General features: G+C 43.6%; 1 protein-coding gene across 1 annotated transcript in view; it reads right to left on the reverse strand.

Annotated features, from left to right (window-relative positions):
• Positions 1-13,421, reverse strand: part of CDH17 (cadherin 17) — a gene marked incomplete at its 3' end in the record, with an annotated part of 89,295 nt that overhangs the window by 36,428 nt on the left and 39,446 nt on the right. Inside the window, exons 8-12 of the mRNA XM_079722192.1 lie at positions 12,075-12,206; positions 11,610-11,760; positions 6,450-6,665; positions 2,765-2,841; positions 163-354 (exon numbers count right to left, since the gene is read on the reverse strand). Of these exons, the coding sequence (XP_079578318.1) occupies positions 163-354; positions 2,765-2,841; positions 6,450-6,665; positions 11,610-11,760; positions 12,075-12,206 (768 nt within the window). The remainder of the gene's footprint in view (positions 1-162; positions 355-2,764; positions 2,842-6,449; positions 6,666-11,609; positions 11,761-12,074; positions 12,207-13,421) is intronic.

A 13,421-nucleotide genomic window follows, 5' to 3' on the forward strand; every position in this document is an offset into this window, starting at 1 on the left:
CTTCTGTCTTTTGGGAGGACAGGAATAACTGAGAGTGTTCCAGGAGTCCATCACACACCTGAGAGGTCACTGCTAATATGTCACCTCTGCTTATAGGTCCTTGAATGGTCCTAAGTAAATTAACCTTTGAAAAAGACAAATTCCATTCAATGTGCTATTTACCTTTTTAACCTTCACATATCCAGTATTGGTTTCGGGATCTGTTTCAATCTCCAAACATCCCTCACTGTCTCCCTGTGTAATTCGGTACAGGATTTTAGAACTTCCCGTATATGGTTCATCAGCATCGGTGGCCTGGATGGTTAAGATGACAGTTCCAATGGCTATATCTTCAGGGAGAGTTAGGTTTCCATACTAAGAAGGAAACAGGGGAAGGAAACAATGAGAATGTCCATTGTCATCGAGTACAATTGTCAAAGGGCAAACTTGTCTCCTTGGTTTCAGAATGGACACAAGTCACAGTTTGCATCCATACTTACCAAGCATGTTTTTTTCTATCAATGAGTGGGTTACATTTGATTTTGACATCAGTCATACTTGTAGACTGACATCCATTGTACCGGGAAACACAACATCTCAGAGATCTACTGATAGGATTCTAAAACATATCCCTCCACTCACATCCAATATGTTTAATAACTGTAATTATCATTATAGTTGAGACAAATAGATAGCTACTATGTATTGCGTACCTACAATGTGGCAGGCACTTTACATTTTTTAATTAATTCTTAAATCAATCAGGGAATAGTGGTTAAGAGCCTGAACTTCAGAGTCAAATGGTCTGGGTATGAATCCTAGGCTTGTCACTTATGACCTGGGTGAACTGAAATAAGTTATCTAATTTTTTAAAGTCTCAGGTTCATCATCTGTCCTTGGAGATGATGATGATGATAATAATAATAATAATAACAGAACCTACTGCATGTGTGCTGTGGTGATTTACAGAGACGATGCATATAAAATCCCTGAATGCCTGGCACATAATAAGTGCTCAATAAAGATAAGCAACGAAACAAAGCACCTGGGCTTCCCTGGTGGTGCAGTGGTTGAGAGTCGCCTGCCGATGCAGGGGACACGGGTTCGTGCCCCAGTCCGGGAAGATCCCACATGGCGCGGAGCAACTAAGCCCGTGAGCCATGGCCGCTGAGCCTGCACGTCCGGAGCCTGTGCTCCGCAATGGGAGAGGCCACAACAGTGAGAGGCCCGCGTACCACAAAAAAAAACACAAAAAAACAAAAAAAACAAAGCACCCTACTGAGTAGCTATATTATCATCTCCATTTGACAGAGGAGCAAAAAACTGGAGAGGTAAAACCCACCCAAGACCACACAGCTAGCTGGTCACAGAATTGGGATTCAAACCAATGTTTGTCCAACTCCAAAGCAGGTGCTCTTAATTAACACTGACCTAGACCATCTCTCACTCCTCTGCTGAAAATCCCCCAGATCATGTCTCTTGGCATGATGATCATGAAGATGGTAACAGGCAGGGTCCAGGAAAGGACCACGACAATGAAAGAAGTGGACTCACCTTTCTAAGGCCCAGTTTGCCTTTCCAAGCTCTGAGATTCCCAAAGCAGGACTCTTACCCTCAATCTAAAAACACTGTCTAGATGTAATGCAAGGAAACTACAACACACAGAAAGGATCAAACGTCCAAGAGAATGGAGGCAGAGTAGAAATGGGCCCTTAGTCTCACAGTTGCTTAACCTCAGTGCCTACTATACAAGTTATATTGTCACACTTTTTGCCTCCTCAAACCCTCCCATAAATCAATTCCCGTTCTTTGTCACTGCCTTATCCCTATTGTGATTTATGAACATCATCACAAGGCTCTGGGCCGCCTCATAAACTGACTTCAAACATAACAATCTAGGCTTGCCGGGTGGCGCAGTGGTTGAGAGTCCGCCTGCTGATGCAGGGGACACAGGTTCGTGCCCCGGTCCGGGAAGATCCCACGTGCCATGGAGCAGCTGGGCCCGTGAGCCATGACCGCTGAGCCTGCGCGTCCGGAGCCTGTGCTCCGCAACGGGAGAGGCCACGACAGTGAGAGGGCCGCGTACCGCAAAAAAAACCACAACATAACAATCTAGCCAAAAGAGCTTCTCACTTCTCCAGAATAAATAAATAGAGGCATCCATTTTAAGGGAAGCAACGATCAAATTGCCCCCACATTAATAATAAGTTAACTTGAATTCTTCTTGATATACTCAACTGATCTTTTTTCTCCTGCTCTTTTTTCCCAATTCTAATTCTTGCAGATGTCTTGGGCACATTTTTTGGCATAAACCAGAGATTAGTTTTTTCTTCCCCTTTTCTCTTATCCAATAATTACAAAATGAGTTTAAATTGCCAATATCCAAAATTTTAAATTCTGACTACACTTGCTTGTTTGAGACCTAGCAGTAATCTATTTATTGTCCTGCTACACACAAAATATATAATGACAAACTGCAAGCAGCCACTCAACTCCTTTCAATTGGACAAAGATTGTGGTTGTAGCTTCCAAGCAGTCCTTGAAATAAATGAGCTGTTGGCAAAAGTTTTTAATAAAAAAACCAGATGCTCCCAGATACTATAACAGTGAATGTTACTTTTCCCTGGAGATTTCCACTGAAGATGATGTTTGAGTTTGGTACCAGTGCATTGACTAAGATATTAAGTCTGGCATTTTCCCTAACTACTGTTTGTGTCTTTATTCCAGAAGTAGGTGTCAGGTAATATGAACAAAGTAAAGAAAAAGCAAGCTGAAAACTACTCACGTCTGATTTTTCAAAGATGGGGATCTGATTATTGATATCAATAATGTTGATCTGCACAAAGCAGAGGGTCTTGAAATCTGAAAATCAAAGTCATATCACAAAAATTTTCACTGAAAATCATACATTAAAATTAGAAATCTGCAAGAAAAACAGTTGGCAAGTAAAGTGACGGCCATAGCCACAATTTCACTATTGACATGCGATTTGTGTGGTGAGGGGCTTCTCTGCACCCCACCTGCACCCATGAGCAGGTCACCAAGTGCTGCAGAAAACCCCACGAGAGGCTCCCCTGGGCTTCCCACTCCCTCTACCTGCCCCCTCCTCAGTAAGACTTGCCCCTGAGCAAGATGGCTTCTTGTCTGTGAAGCAGCCTCTCTTTTCTGGCTAGTGAAATTTATGTAGCCTTCAAAGCCCAGTACAAATCTATCCTTCTAGAAAGACTTCTTTGAGCATCCCAGAGGGTTGTCTTTCCTACCCTGAACACTTCCAGCACTTACTGTCCTGTATCCCTTCTGCCCCCCACCAAAGGGAAGGCCCAAGTGAGGGAGGAAAGGTACAATTATCCCCCTTCAAAAAGCCTGGCTGTCCAGCCTACAGAAGCAGAGGTAGCTCATAGAACTCCGGGAGATGGCATAGGCTTTGAGGGGTGGGTTTGACAATTCAGAGACCTAGTCAGAGACAGCAGGTTCAACCTAGGTCCAAGATGAGCATGGAGTACAGGTGGGGATGGGGTCCCCAGGGAAATATCCACAGTGAGAACCAACATGATAGGTTTTCTGTTGGGGTTTCCATTGTTCTAGCTATGAAGTAGTGTATTATACAAGGGCTAAGACTCTGGGCTTTGGAACCTCACTGTTCAAATTCTGTCTCTGCTACTTACCAGACGTGTGAGAGCTTGGGAATGTCACTCAAAATCTCTGTGTAGTAGTCAGTTTATCTAGAAAATGTAGATTGCCACAGAGCCAATGTTCTCGTCCTAACTGACATTGTTAGCACTCTCTATGTACCAGGCACCATATTAAGTGCTTTGCTTGCATGACTCATTTCATCTTCATTCTAACTCCGTGATGTAGGTACAATTATCATTCTCATTGAGTTCACAAATGAGGAAGCCAAGGGATAGAGAAGTTGGTGACTTGACCAAGGTCATACAACTAACTAGTGGTCAAGCCAGAATTCAAATCCATGCATTCCTTTTCCCTCTCTGTCCACTCTCCACCCTTCACCCTGGTTTGTGCCCCAGAGGTTGGCCTTAGGAACTGCATCAGTGGGCATCCTGGCCCTCTGGGTAGAAGTTGGTTTCCACCAGTGGGAGCACTGGCAGGAGATCTAAGGAAGGGCAGGAGGAACAGGGTCAGGGTCTAGTTCCGCACTGCCAGCAGCCTCTTCTATAGTCATGGGAACAGGCCTTGCTCCTTCAGGTAATGTTACCTTCCCTCATCCCTTCTCACCTTCCAGTAAGAAAGGCTGCCATTGTGCTTCACACCCCCTGTTGGTTTCCCATAACCCCTACCCCGAGCCTTTACAAATAATCCCCTCTCTAAACACTTTTTTGTTACTTCTTTTGAGGGGGCTGTCTGTTTCCTGCTGGGATCCTGACAACTATACTCACACAGCCTAGCTCTAAAGCTTGTGCTCGATGCACTGGACACAAAGCCAGGCATGTAATCTAATAATAACAGTGTTACAAGTAAGTGGATGTTAACTCAAGTTGGGTCCAGTCCCCAGAATATTTGTAGACAGCAAGAATGGCTGAAGATTTCAGGAGGTCCCAGGGCCTGAACTCACCGGCTCCCTGCTCTGCACAAGCCTTATTTGGGCCAGCAGTGGACCCCCTGGTTAACAGACCTTCCCTGATTTTAGGTAAAACTATGTTAATTACAGCCTACCAGTCTAATTTTCTATAGTATGCAACTGGATGTTTAACTCCATCAATAGACATACATAGTTATATATAAATATACTGTATAATCTGGTCCATATAGTCTACAGATGTACTCAGGTACATAGACAATTTGTAATCTGATGCTCTTGCAGCCTCAAACTGCTTCAGGTCCCCATGCATTTTCACATGGGCTTTCTTCTCCTCTGTAAGCCTTTACACTGTTTTGTAACTTGTCATATTCATCCATCAAAGTTCAGATCAATGACACCTCTTCCAGAAAGCTTTATCAGCTCTCTACCTCTCCACTGAGTCACTCATTGCCTTCATGGGCTACCTTGTACATATTTCTTACAATTTATTTATTCACATGTCCATCTCCTCTACCACAAATGCTCCTTGAGGACAGACACTGGGTCTTATTCATTTGTGTATCCCCAGTAACTTGAATGGTGCCTCAATCATGGTAAATGCTCAATAACTGCTGAAAGAATGGCTGCCTAATGGTGTGAGATTGTTGGCTCATCATGGACAGGGATGATTTATTATACCCACTTCTGTTGTACCTCTTAACATAATGCTAGACATTATGTTAGGCCCTCAATATTTGCCTAATCACTATGTCTCAAACATTCTGCTTCGGGGGCCTGCTAAACCCCAGCTCTCTTCAGTATCTCAGCAACTGTGTAATGAAAAACAAAATGTGAAGCACAGTATGAAATGGTGCTTTTTACTTCAGCACACCTGTGTAATCTCTCTCTCGTAGCATAACAATTACTGAACTATTTGGTAATCTAAGATTCAGTGCCAGTTAAAGAAAAATTCTTAACCTAGGAGTATTAATGATCTTCAACTAAGCCTGTCCCTGAGTTCATGTAAGTTTGTGTGTCTGTGCAATTTGTTGATAATGTGTACATTTGTTGAGGAATTCATAGTTTCCATCAGATTCTCAAAGGGTCTCATGACTTAACAAAGATTAAAAACCACTTGTTTTGAAATTGTTTAAGGCGTTAAGGAAGAATATCTCCAGATATCGTCAAATGGCCACCTAGAAGCTAATATAAGAAGACAAGACTTCCCAAATGATACATTTTTCCTTCACTGTCATACAGTAGAATCCTTTGAGTCTGAAAGGGAGACTTGAGAAATACAACAAATTTTCTTGTTTGTGACCATGGTGGCCATGACAACGTGCCTTGCCAACCCCTAACACCAGGGATCTTAATTGACAACATGCCGCCTTGCTCTGAAACCCATCACCACATTTGCACCAAGGCCTTGCTTCCCATTGGCTGCCCCAAGCCAGTGACAGAGTAAGGCCGGCAGGCTAAGGTAGGCCTGTTTTGGGGATCACAGACTCCTTCCACGGCCAACTTTGGACCCCTAATGACCTTGCTGAGCTTCCCTTTGACTGCTTAGTGGTCTATGGTACTCCCACCACTGTCCTTCCTTCTCTCCTTCACTCAGCGTCCAGCTTTTATTGAGGTCTGATGGCTCTCCCAGCCTTCTCTGTATCCCTCTCCATTTTTTCTCATAGGCAATTCCCCTAATAAAATCCTTATATATTTAATCCCCTCTTGGGCATCTTCTTCTCAGGGAACCAACATAATAACGTTGCCTAAGCTGCAACTCTGGCCGTTACCATGTTGGACCTGCTGCCTCTGTGCTGTGTTTTACATAGGAAGCAAGAATTCTTAAACAGCATCCTTCTGTAATACACCCAGGCATTAGAGCAGCCTAACAAATCACAACTAGAAAGAAAACAAGTGTTACCACTCTTGACACAGTGAAGGTGATACTAACCTTTGTCAAACACCTCTACCGTCAAGTTGTACTGCGGAGTGTCTCGCTTCCACAAGGACTGCACAGCTAACTGGAACATTCCTGAGTAGCTTTGGACCAGGAAGAGTCCATCTCTAGGAACTTTGGGGGTTTGATCCACAATTCTGTATCCTAAAGCACTGTTGATAGTGTTTTCTTCATCCATATCATGAGCAATAAGTGTTCCAATACTACTCCCTGTAGAGAAGAAAAGAAGGAAACCCATCCATTATAGGCTCTTTTTACTCTATTAAAAAATGATTTCACTGAAGAATCAGGTTCCTAGAAAGCACTGGAAGTAACTTTGAGTAGCAGACTAAAGTTCTTAGATCGATGTTGGTTCTTCTAACCCTTTCAGTAGTGCAGTGTGTGGAGAAGTGTCGTAGTCTGCTAGGGGCACCATAACAAAGTACCACAAACTGGATGGCTTTAACAACAGAAACTTACTTTCTCACAGTTTCTGGACACTAGAGGTCTGAGATCAAGGTGTCATCAGGGTTGATTTCTTCTGAGACCTTTCTCCTTGGCTTGTAGATAGCTGTCTGGTGTATGTGTTTTCACATGGTCTTCCCCCGTACTTGTATCTGTCCAGATTTTTTCTTCTTAGAAGGAAACCAGTCGTATTGGCTTAAGACCCACACTAATGACATCATTTTAACTTAATTACCTCTTTAAAGACCCTATCTCTAAATAATAGTCACCCTTTGAGGTGCTGGAGGTTAGGACTTCACCATTGAATTTTGGGAGGACACAATTCAGGATCTTGAGATGAAATCATCCTGGATTTGCTTTTTTTTTTAATTTACTTTTGGCTATGTTGGGTCTTCTTGTTGTGCACGGGCTTCCTCTAGTTGTGGCAAGGGGGGGCTACTCTTCGTTGCAGTGTGTGGGCTTCTCATTGCAGTGGCTTCACTTGTTGCAGAGCACAGGTTCTAGGCACACGGGCTTCAATAGTTATGGCACACAGGCTCAGTAGTTGTGGTTCGCGGGCTCTAGAGCACAAGCTCAGCAGTTGTGGCACTCAGCTTAATTGCTCCGCGGCATGTGGGATCTCCCCGGACCAGGGATCGAACCTGTGTCCCCTGCATTGGCAGGCGGATTCTTAACCACTACACCACCAGGGAAGTCCCTCATCCTGGATTTGGAGTGGGCCTTAAATCCAGTGATGGGGTTTCTTATAAGAGGAAGAGAAGCCACAGATGCCCACGGAGGAGGAGGAGGCAATGTGAAGAGAGCACAGAGACTGCAGCGATGCTGCCACAAGCAGCCAAGGATCCACAAGAAGCCAGAAGAGGCAAGGAAGAATTCCCTCCTAGCTGGCACCTTGATTTCAGACTTCTAGTCTCCAGAACTCTTAGCAAATAAATTTCTGTTGTTTTAAGTCACCAAGTCTGTGGTAATTTGTTACGGCCACCCTCAGACACTAATACACAAGGCAAATGGTAAAACTAAACAAGGACAAGCCAACCATGGTTACTTCTAAGTAACTTTCTGGAAAAATGGCAGAGACTGACTCCACACCAAAGATAAACACAGGCACGGGACAGAGAGCAGGGACCGTCTCTGCCTTGCTGCAGTTTATGGTTCTAAGTTTTATTTCTGTTGACGTCTCAGTCCAGGGAATTCCAGAAGTCCGGCTCTGACTCAGTGCTCCACCCAGGTCTGGGTGAGTTCTGATAGGTGCTGGGTCATCTTGCTCTGTGAAATGGGAATTGTGGGTTTCTCTACACACAGCCAGAATCCCACGTGAGGGCTAAAACTTGAATATGTATTCCCCACTTGTGGAGGTTGGTTTCATCCCCTCCCCCATGTTACTTTGCATCTACTGATTTACAGGGAGATTTGGAGGGTTTGTGAGGGGAGGAATGGAATTACCTATGTTATGTTTATAATGGAGCTGGCACGTGCAGACGTGTCTCATGGGCTGGGGAGGAGGGGCAACATGGGTAGCAGAAGAGAACACGTATCTAGTGTTGCAGCTGCTGCCACTTCTGCTTTCACAAACAACCGGGTCACCTTTGGAACATGCATCTGCCCTTGTAAGAAAAGCATCTGTGTGTTGGAATGAAACAGTGTCTTGCTAACTTCTGTGACTGTTTGGTGTCTGAGCAGCCCTGCTCTGGACCTTTCCCCCGGCAAGCGAGCATACCACAGAGGACACTGTCCTTATCTCACCATGGAGGAAACCTCCAGCTGTCAGAGGCACCGTGAAGACTGTTGACATCAGTGACAGGGAAATTCCAGTAGGAGACGCCACTCAGTGGGAGCAGAGAACTTATGAATGAGCCAGGAGTCAAAGAAGTGCCAATTCCCTGAGTGACAATGGCCAGGAACAAGTGGCAGCCCAAATTGATTCAGAGGTTCATACAGCAACTCTTGGGGCACTCAGAAATACTTTAGGGAGGTGGGGCTTTTACGAGAGGATAAAGTTCCTGTATGAACACAAAGGTCTTGGTAGCAGGTGGGATTTCAGAATTAATGTTGTCATTGCTGAGACTTGGGGACATGAGTCCCACAAGATTCTGGCCAATATAAGACACCAAACAGGAGAATATAAATATACTAAGGAATAATTGAGTATTTTATTGAGCTAGACAGTAAGCCCCCAAAAGGCAGGGACATTTTTTTGTACCCCTTTGGGCTACATATAGAGAATAGACTCAATCTGTGTTGATTTATAAGAATTCCTGGTCCATTAAGTCCACAATTCAAGACTTTATGAAATATTGTTACAAAATGAATTCTCACTTTTGGAGATGCAAAGAGCATGCTGCATCCCTGAACAATTTGTTTTACCAACAATGACATCCTCAGCAGCTTCAGAAAACTAGTACTGTCCTCCTCCCAAATAAGGCAGGCAGCCTCTACGGTGGCTCCCAGCAATCCCCCCAACCCTGATATTGATGTCTTGGTGTAACCTCCTCCTTTTGAGTGCGAACTGGGCCTAGTGACTCATTTCTAAGAATATGGCAAAAGTTATGGGATGTAACTTCCAAGATTAGTTATAAGAAGACTGACTTTCATCTTACTTGTCATTTTTTGAGCTCTCTCCCTTTCTCTTTCTCTCTCTCTCTGAATCAACGGCACTCACCTCACATCCAGATTCTGAATCAAAGGCATGCACTCCATACCCAGATTCCTGGCTCACAGAAACTGTGAGATAATAAATGTTTGCTGTTTTAAGCTGCTAAATTTTGGGACAATTTGTTATGCAATATAGATGACTAATACACTAAATGTTAGGCCCTGTGCAAAGAGACTTGAGGTATCATCTACAAAGGTCTTCAAAGGTCTTCTGCCTTCATTCAGCATCACAGACCATCCCATATTTTCAAAAAGGGTGATGCCATAAGTGTTTCTTGGCTATTGTCACACATTTCATTGTTACTCCACTGTCACCTTAGAAGATTCCTCCTTAAAATTAACTGAAATCCTTCAAACTGTCATTTAATACTTCCTGTTGTAAGAATAACTGGAATAAATGAAAAAGAGAAGACCTAAGCAGAACACACTGACAATAGATAGCCTACATATGACTCTTGACAGCAAGAAGGAAAAAAAGTGAGCATTGAGCAAGCAAGCCATGTGAGCAGTGTCCACCAAGCCACCAAGACAGCACCCACTGTGTGGAAAGTGTGTGGCAAGAAGAGTAAAGAGATCAAAAGAAAATGATGAGAATGCCCATGAGGGAGGTGAGGATCTGCCTACAAGGGTAGCCAAGCCCTGGGAATGGTAGTCATGAGAGCCTGCTAACCCTGTAAGCCCTGAAACTTACACAAAACAGACAAAAACATTTCAAGCAATGCCAGCCTCCTCAGCCAATGGGCTCAACACAAAGGGGTAATAGACAATAGGTGTCCCAAATCCAGCAAAGTCATAAAACTCCCAGAAATCACAGTGCTCGAATAGTAATCGTCCCTGTACAAAACTAAAGCTATCCTGGAACAGTACAAGGAAACAAAACAGGTCAAGAACAAAAGGACAAAAACAGATAGGATTTGAACTTCATCTTCCAGCCTCATGAGCTATTGTCAGCTTCTTAGAGAGGGGCAATCAAGGGTCAATTGCAGAATATCTGACATTGGGTGTGAATGTTTGTTTAAATTATTTAGCAAGTTTGATGGGATTTTACCTGTCACTGAGTTTGTTGAAGGCAAAAAAGAATCTATGGAGAAACCTTGCAGGGGCTTCCCTGGTGGCGCAGTGGTTAAGAATCCTCCTGCCAATGCGGGAGACGCAGTTTCGGGCCCTCGTCCAGGAGGATCCCACATGCCGCGGAGCTACTGAGCCCCTGTGCCACGACTGCTGAGCCCGCGTGCCACAACTACTGAAGCCCATGAGCCTGGAGCCCGTGCTCCGCAACAAGAGAAGCCACCACAATAGGCATGTGCACCACAACGAAGAGTGGCCCAAGCTCTCCACAACTGGAAAGGGCACGCACACACCAACGGAGACCCAAGCAGCCAAAAATAAATAAAATAGATGAATTATTAAAAAAAAAAAAAAGAATCCACCTGCCAATGCAGGGGACACGGGTTCGAGCCCTGGTCCAGGAAAATTCCACATGCCGTGGAGCAACTAAGGCCGTGTGCCACAACTACTAAGCCTGCACCTTTGAGCCCATGAGCCACAACTACTGAAGCCCGTGTGCCACAACTACTGAAGCCTGCGTGCCTAGAGCCTGTGCTCCACAACAAGAGAAGCCACTGCAATGAAAAGCCCTCACACCGCAACGAAGACTAGCCCCTGCTCGCAGCCAATAAATAAGTAAGTAAGTAAATAAATAAATAAATGAAAATCTAAAAAAAAAAAACCTTGCAAAGAGATAACCTAATACATGTATACAGGATACTGGTGTAAATGGTTGGTAAGGGTGATAGTAGTAGTAGTAATAGTAGTGGCAATAACAGTGCTAGGAGTAGGGGTAGCAGTTGTAAAATCTCCAATTTTAAAACACTTCCCAGATATTGCTTGAAATTTAGTACTGTACCTATGTGAGTCCCAAAGTCTATTCTACCTCTATGCTGTGCTGGGCATGGACCACTGATCCCCAATCAGGTTTACCTGCCCACCTTTTACCTGACAAAGAGGAGAAAGGGATTACAGAGTTAACATAGGGAGGACAGATACACGGTTTCTTACCTATTTGTTCATTCTCCTGGACCTCAAGTACAGTCACTGTAGATGGACATGTAGGTGGATTATCATTGATGTCTTTAACTTTCACTTTAATTTGCAATGGAAGTGCAAGTGGTTTTCCATCCTCATCCCTTGCAGCCGCATAAAAAACATACTACAATGAGATCAGAGTTAAGACATGAATCCTTCATCATCCCTTTTAAAAGGCAGAGAAAACAACTATTTCAATGTTATTTCATTTATCCCCTTATCATCAATTCGCTTAGAATTGGGAAATGAGAATATATAAAATGGGCTGAATTTGTGAGGGTATTATCATGTCTCTGAGAGCAATAATGCACTGAGGTTCAGAACACAGTTTGGGGGATATTGGTGGGGGGCTGGGTGTTAAGTAAAATTGTTTCTGCTCTCAGATTTCCATGGGCCCAGGATCTCATCACCTGTGAAACTCCTCCTAATTTTACTCACTGAGTCCTTTTCTTCTCGGTCCAAGGGCTGAGTCACATAGATATCTCCTTCCTGGTTGATTGAAAATGGGAATTTTGATGACTTCTCCTTTTCCACTAATGAATATAGTGCACCTGGATCATTCCACCGCACCTACAGGGCCCAAAGTGAATTGTTAGGAAAGGTACATCCAGACAGAGAGAACTGGAAAGGAAATAAACAATTTTCTGGTTCTCGATTTGAAATTTCTGACAACCTTGTTTAGATGTCTGTGGTTTCTTATAACTACTAAATTACATTTTTCGTTTTCAGCTTAAAATAATCCCTCCCCTTTTTTCTCCTTTTTACTAAGTTATATTACTCCAAATAAGCACATAGGGGTATTTTTCTTCTCTAAAGCAATTCTTTGTGAACCCTCTAAAGAGTTTGTGGGTTGTTCTTTTGGAAGTCCGAATGTGAAGACTTCATGTCATGAAACACCAATTTAAGAAACAAAATGTACTTAGTAGTGGCATTATCTGAGCACTAAGCCACGATGGACAACAAGCTCCCAGCTCCCAGAACTCACCAGTGAAGACGATGAGACACTTTCAGTTCTTCACCATGCTATTATTTAAGCAAGACAAATGACACATAAATAAAGAACATTCCTCCCTTAAATCTTTAGTCTTAAAGACTTCAGGGATAAGAATATTTGCCAACGGACTTCCCTGGTGGCGCAGTGGTTAAGAATCCTCCTGCCAATGCAGGTGACACGGGTCCAATCCCTGATGAGGGAAGATCCCACATGCTGCAGAGCAACTAAGTTCACACACCACAACTACTGAGCCTGCACTCTAGAGCCCATGAGCCACAACTACGGAAGCCTGCGCGCCTAGAGCCCATGCTCCACAACAAGAGAAGCCACCACAACGTGAAGCCCGCGCACCGCAACGAAGAGCAGCCCCCGCTCACTAGAGAAAAGCCCGTGTGCAGCAACAAAGACCCAACACAGCCAAAAAGAAATAAATTAACTAATTAATTACTTTTTTAAAACAAAGAATATTTGCCAACTCCTAGAGTTGTCTTGTAAACAACTTGGCAAAAAAAATCAATAAAGTAGTGCTGGGAAAACTGGACAACTACACGTAAAAGAATTAAATTAGAACACTTCCTAACACCATACACAAAAATAAACCAGAAGTGGATTAAAGACCTAAATGTAAGGCCAGACACTATAAAACTCTTAGAGGAAAACATAGGCAAAATACTCTATGACATAAATCACAGCAAAATCCTTTTTGACCCACCTCCTAGAGTAATGGAAATAAAAACAAAAATAAACAAATGGGAAAGGAAACCATAAACAAGACGAAAAGACAACCCTCA

The sequence above is a fragment of the Hyperoodon ampullatus genome, assembly GCF_949752795.1.
Source record: "Hyperoodon ampullatus genome assembly, chromosome: 17".
Taxonomy (NCBI): Eukaryota; Metazoa; Chordata; class Mammalia; order Artiodactyla; family Ziphiidae; genus Hyperoodon; species Hyperoodon ampullatus.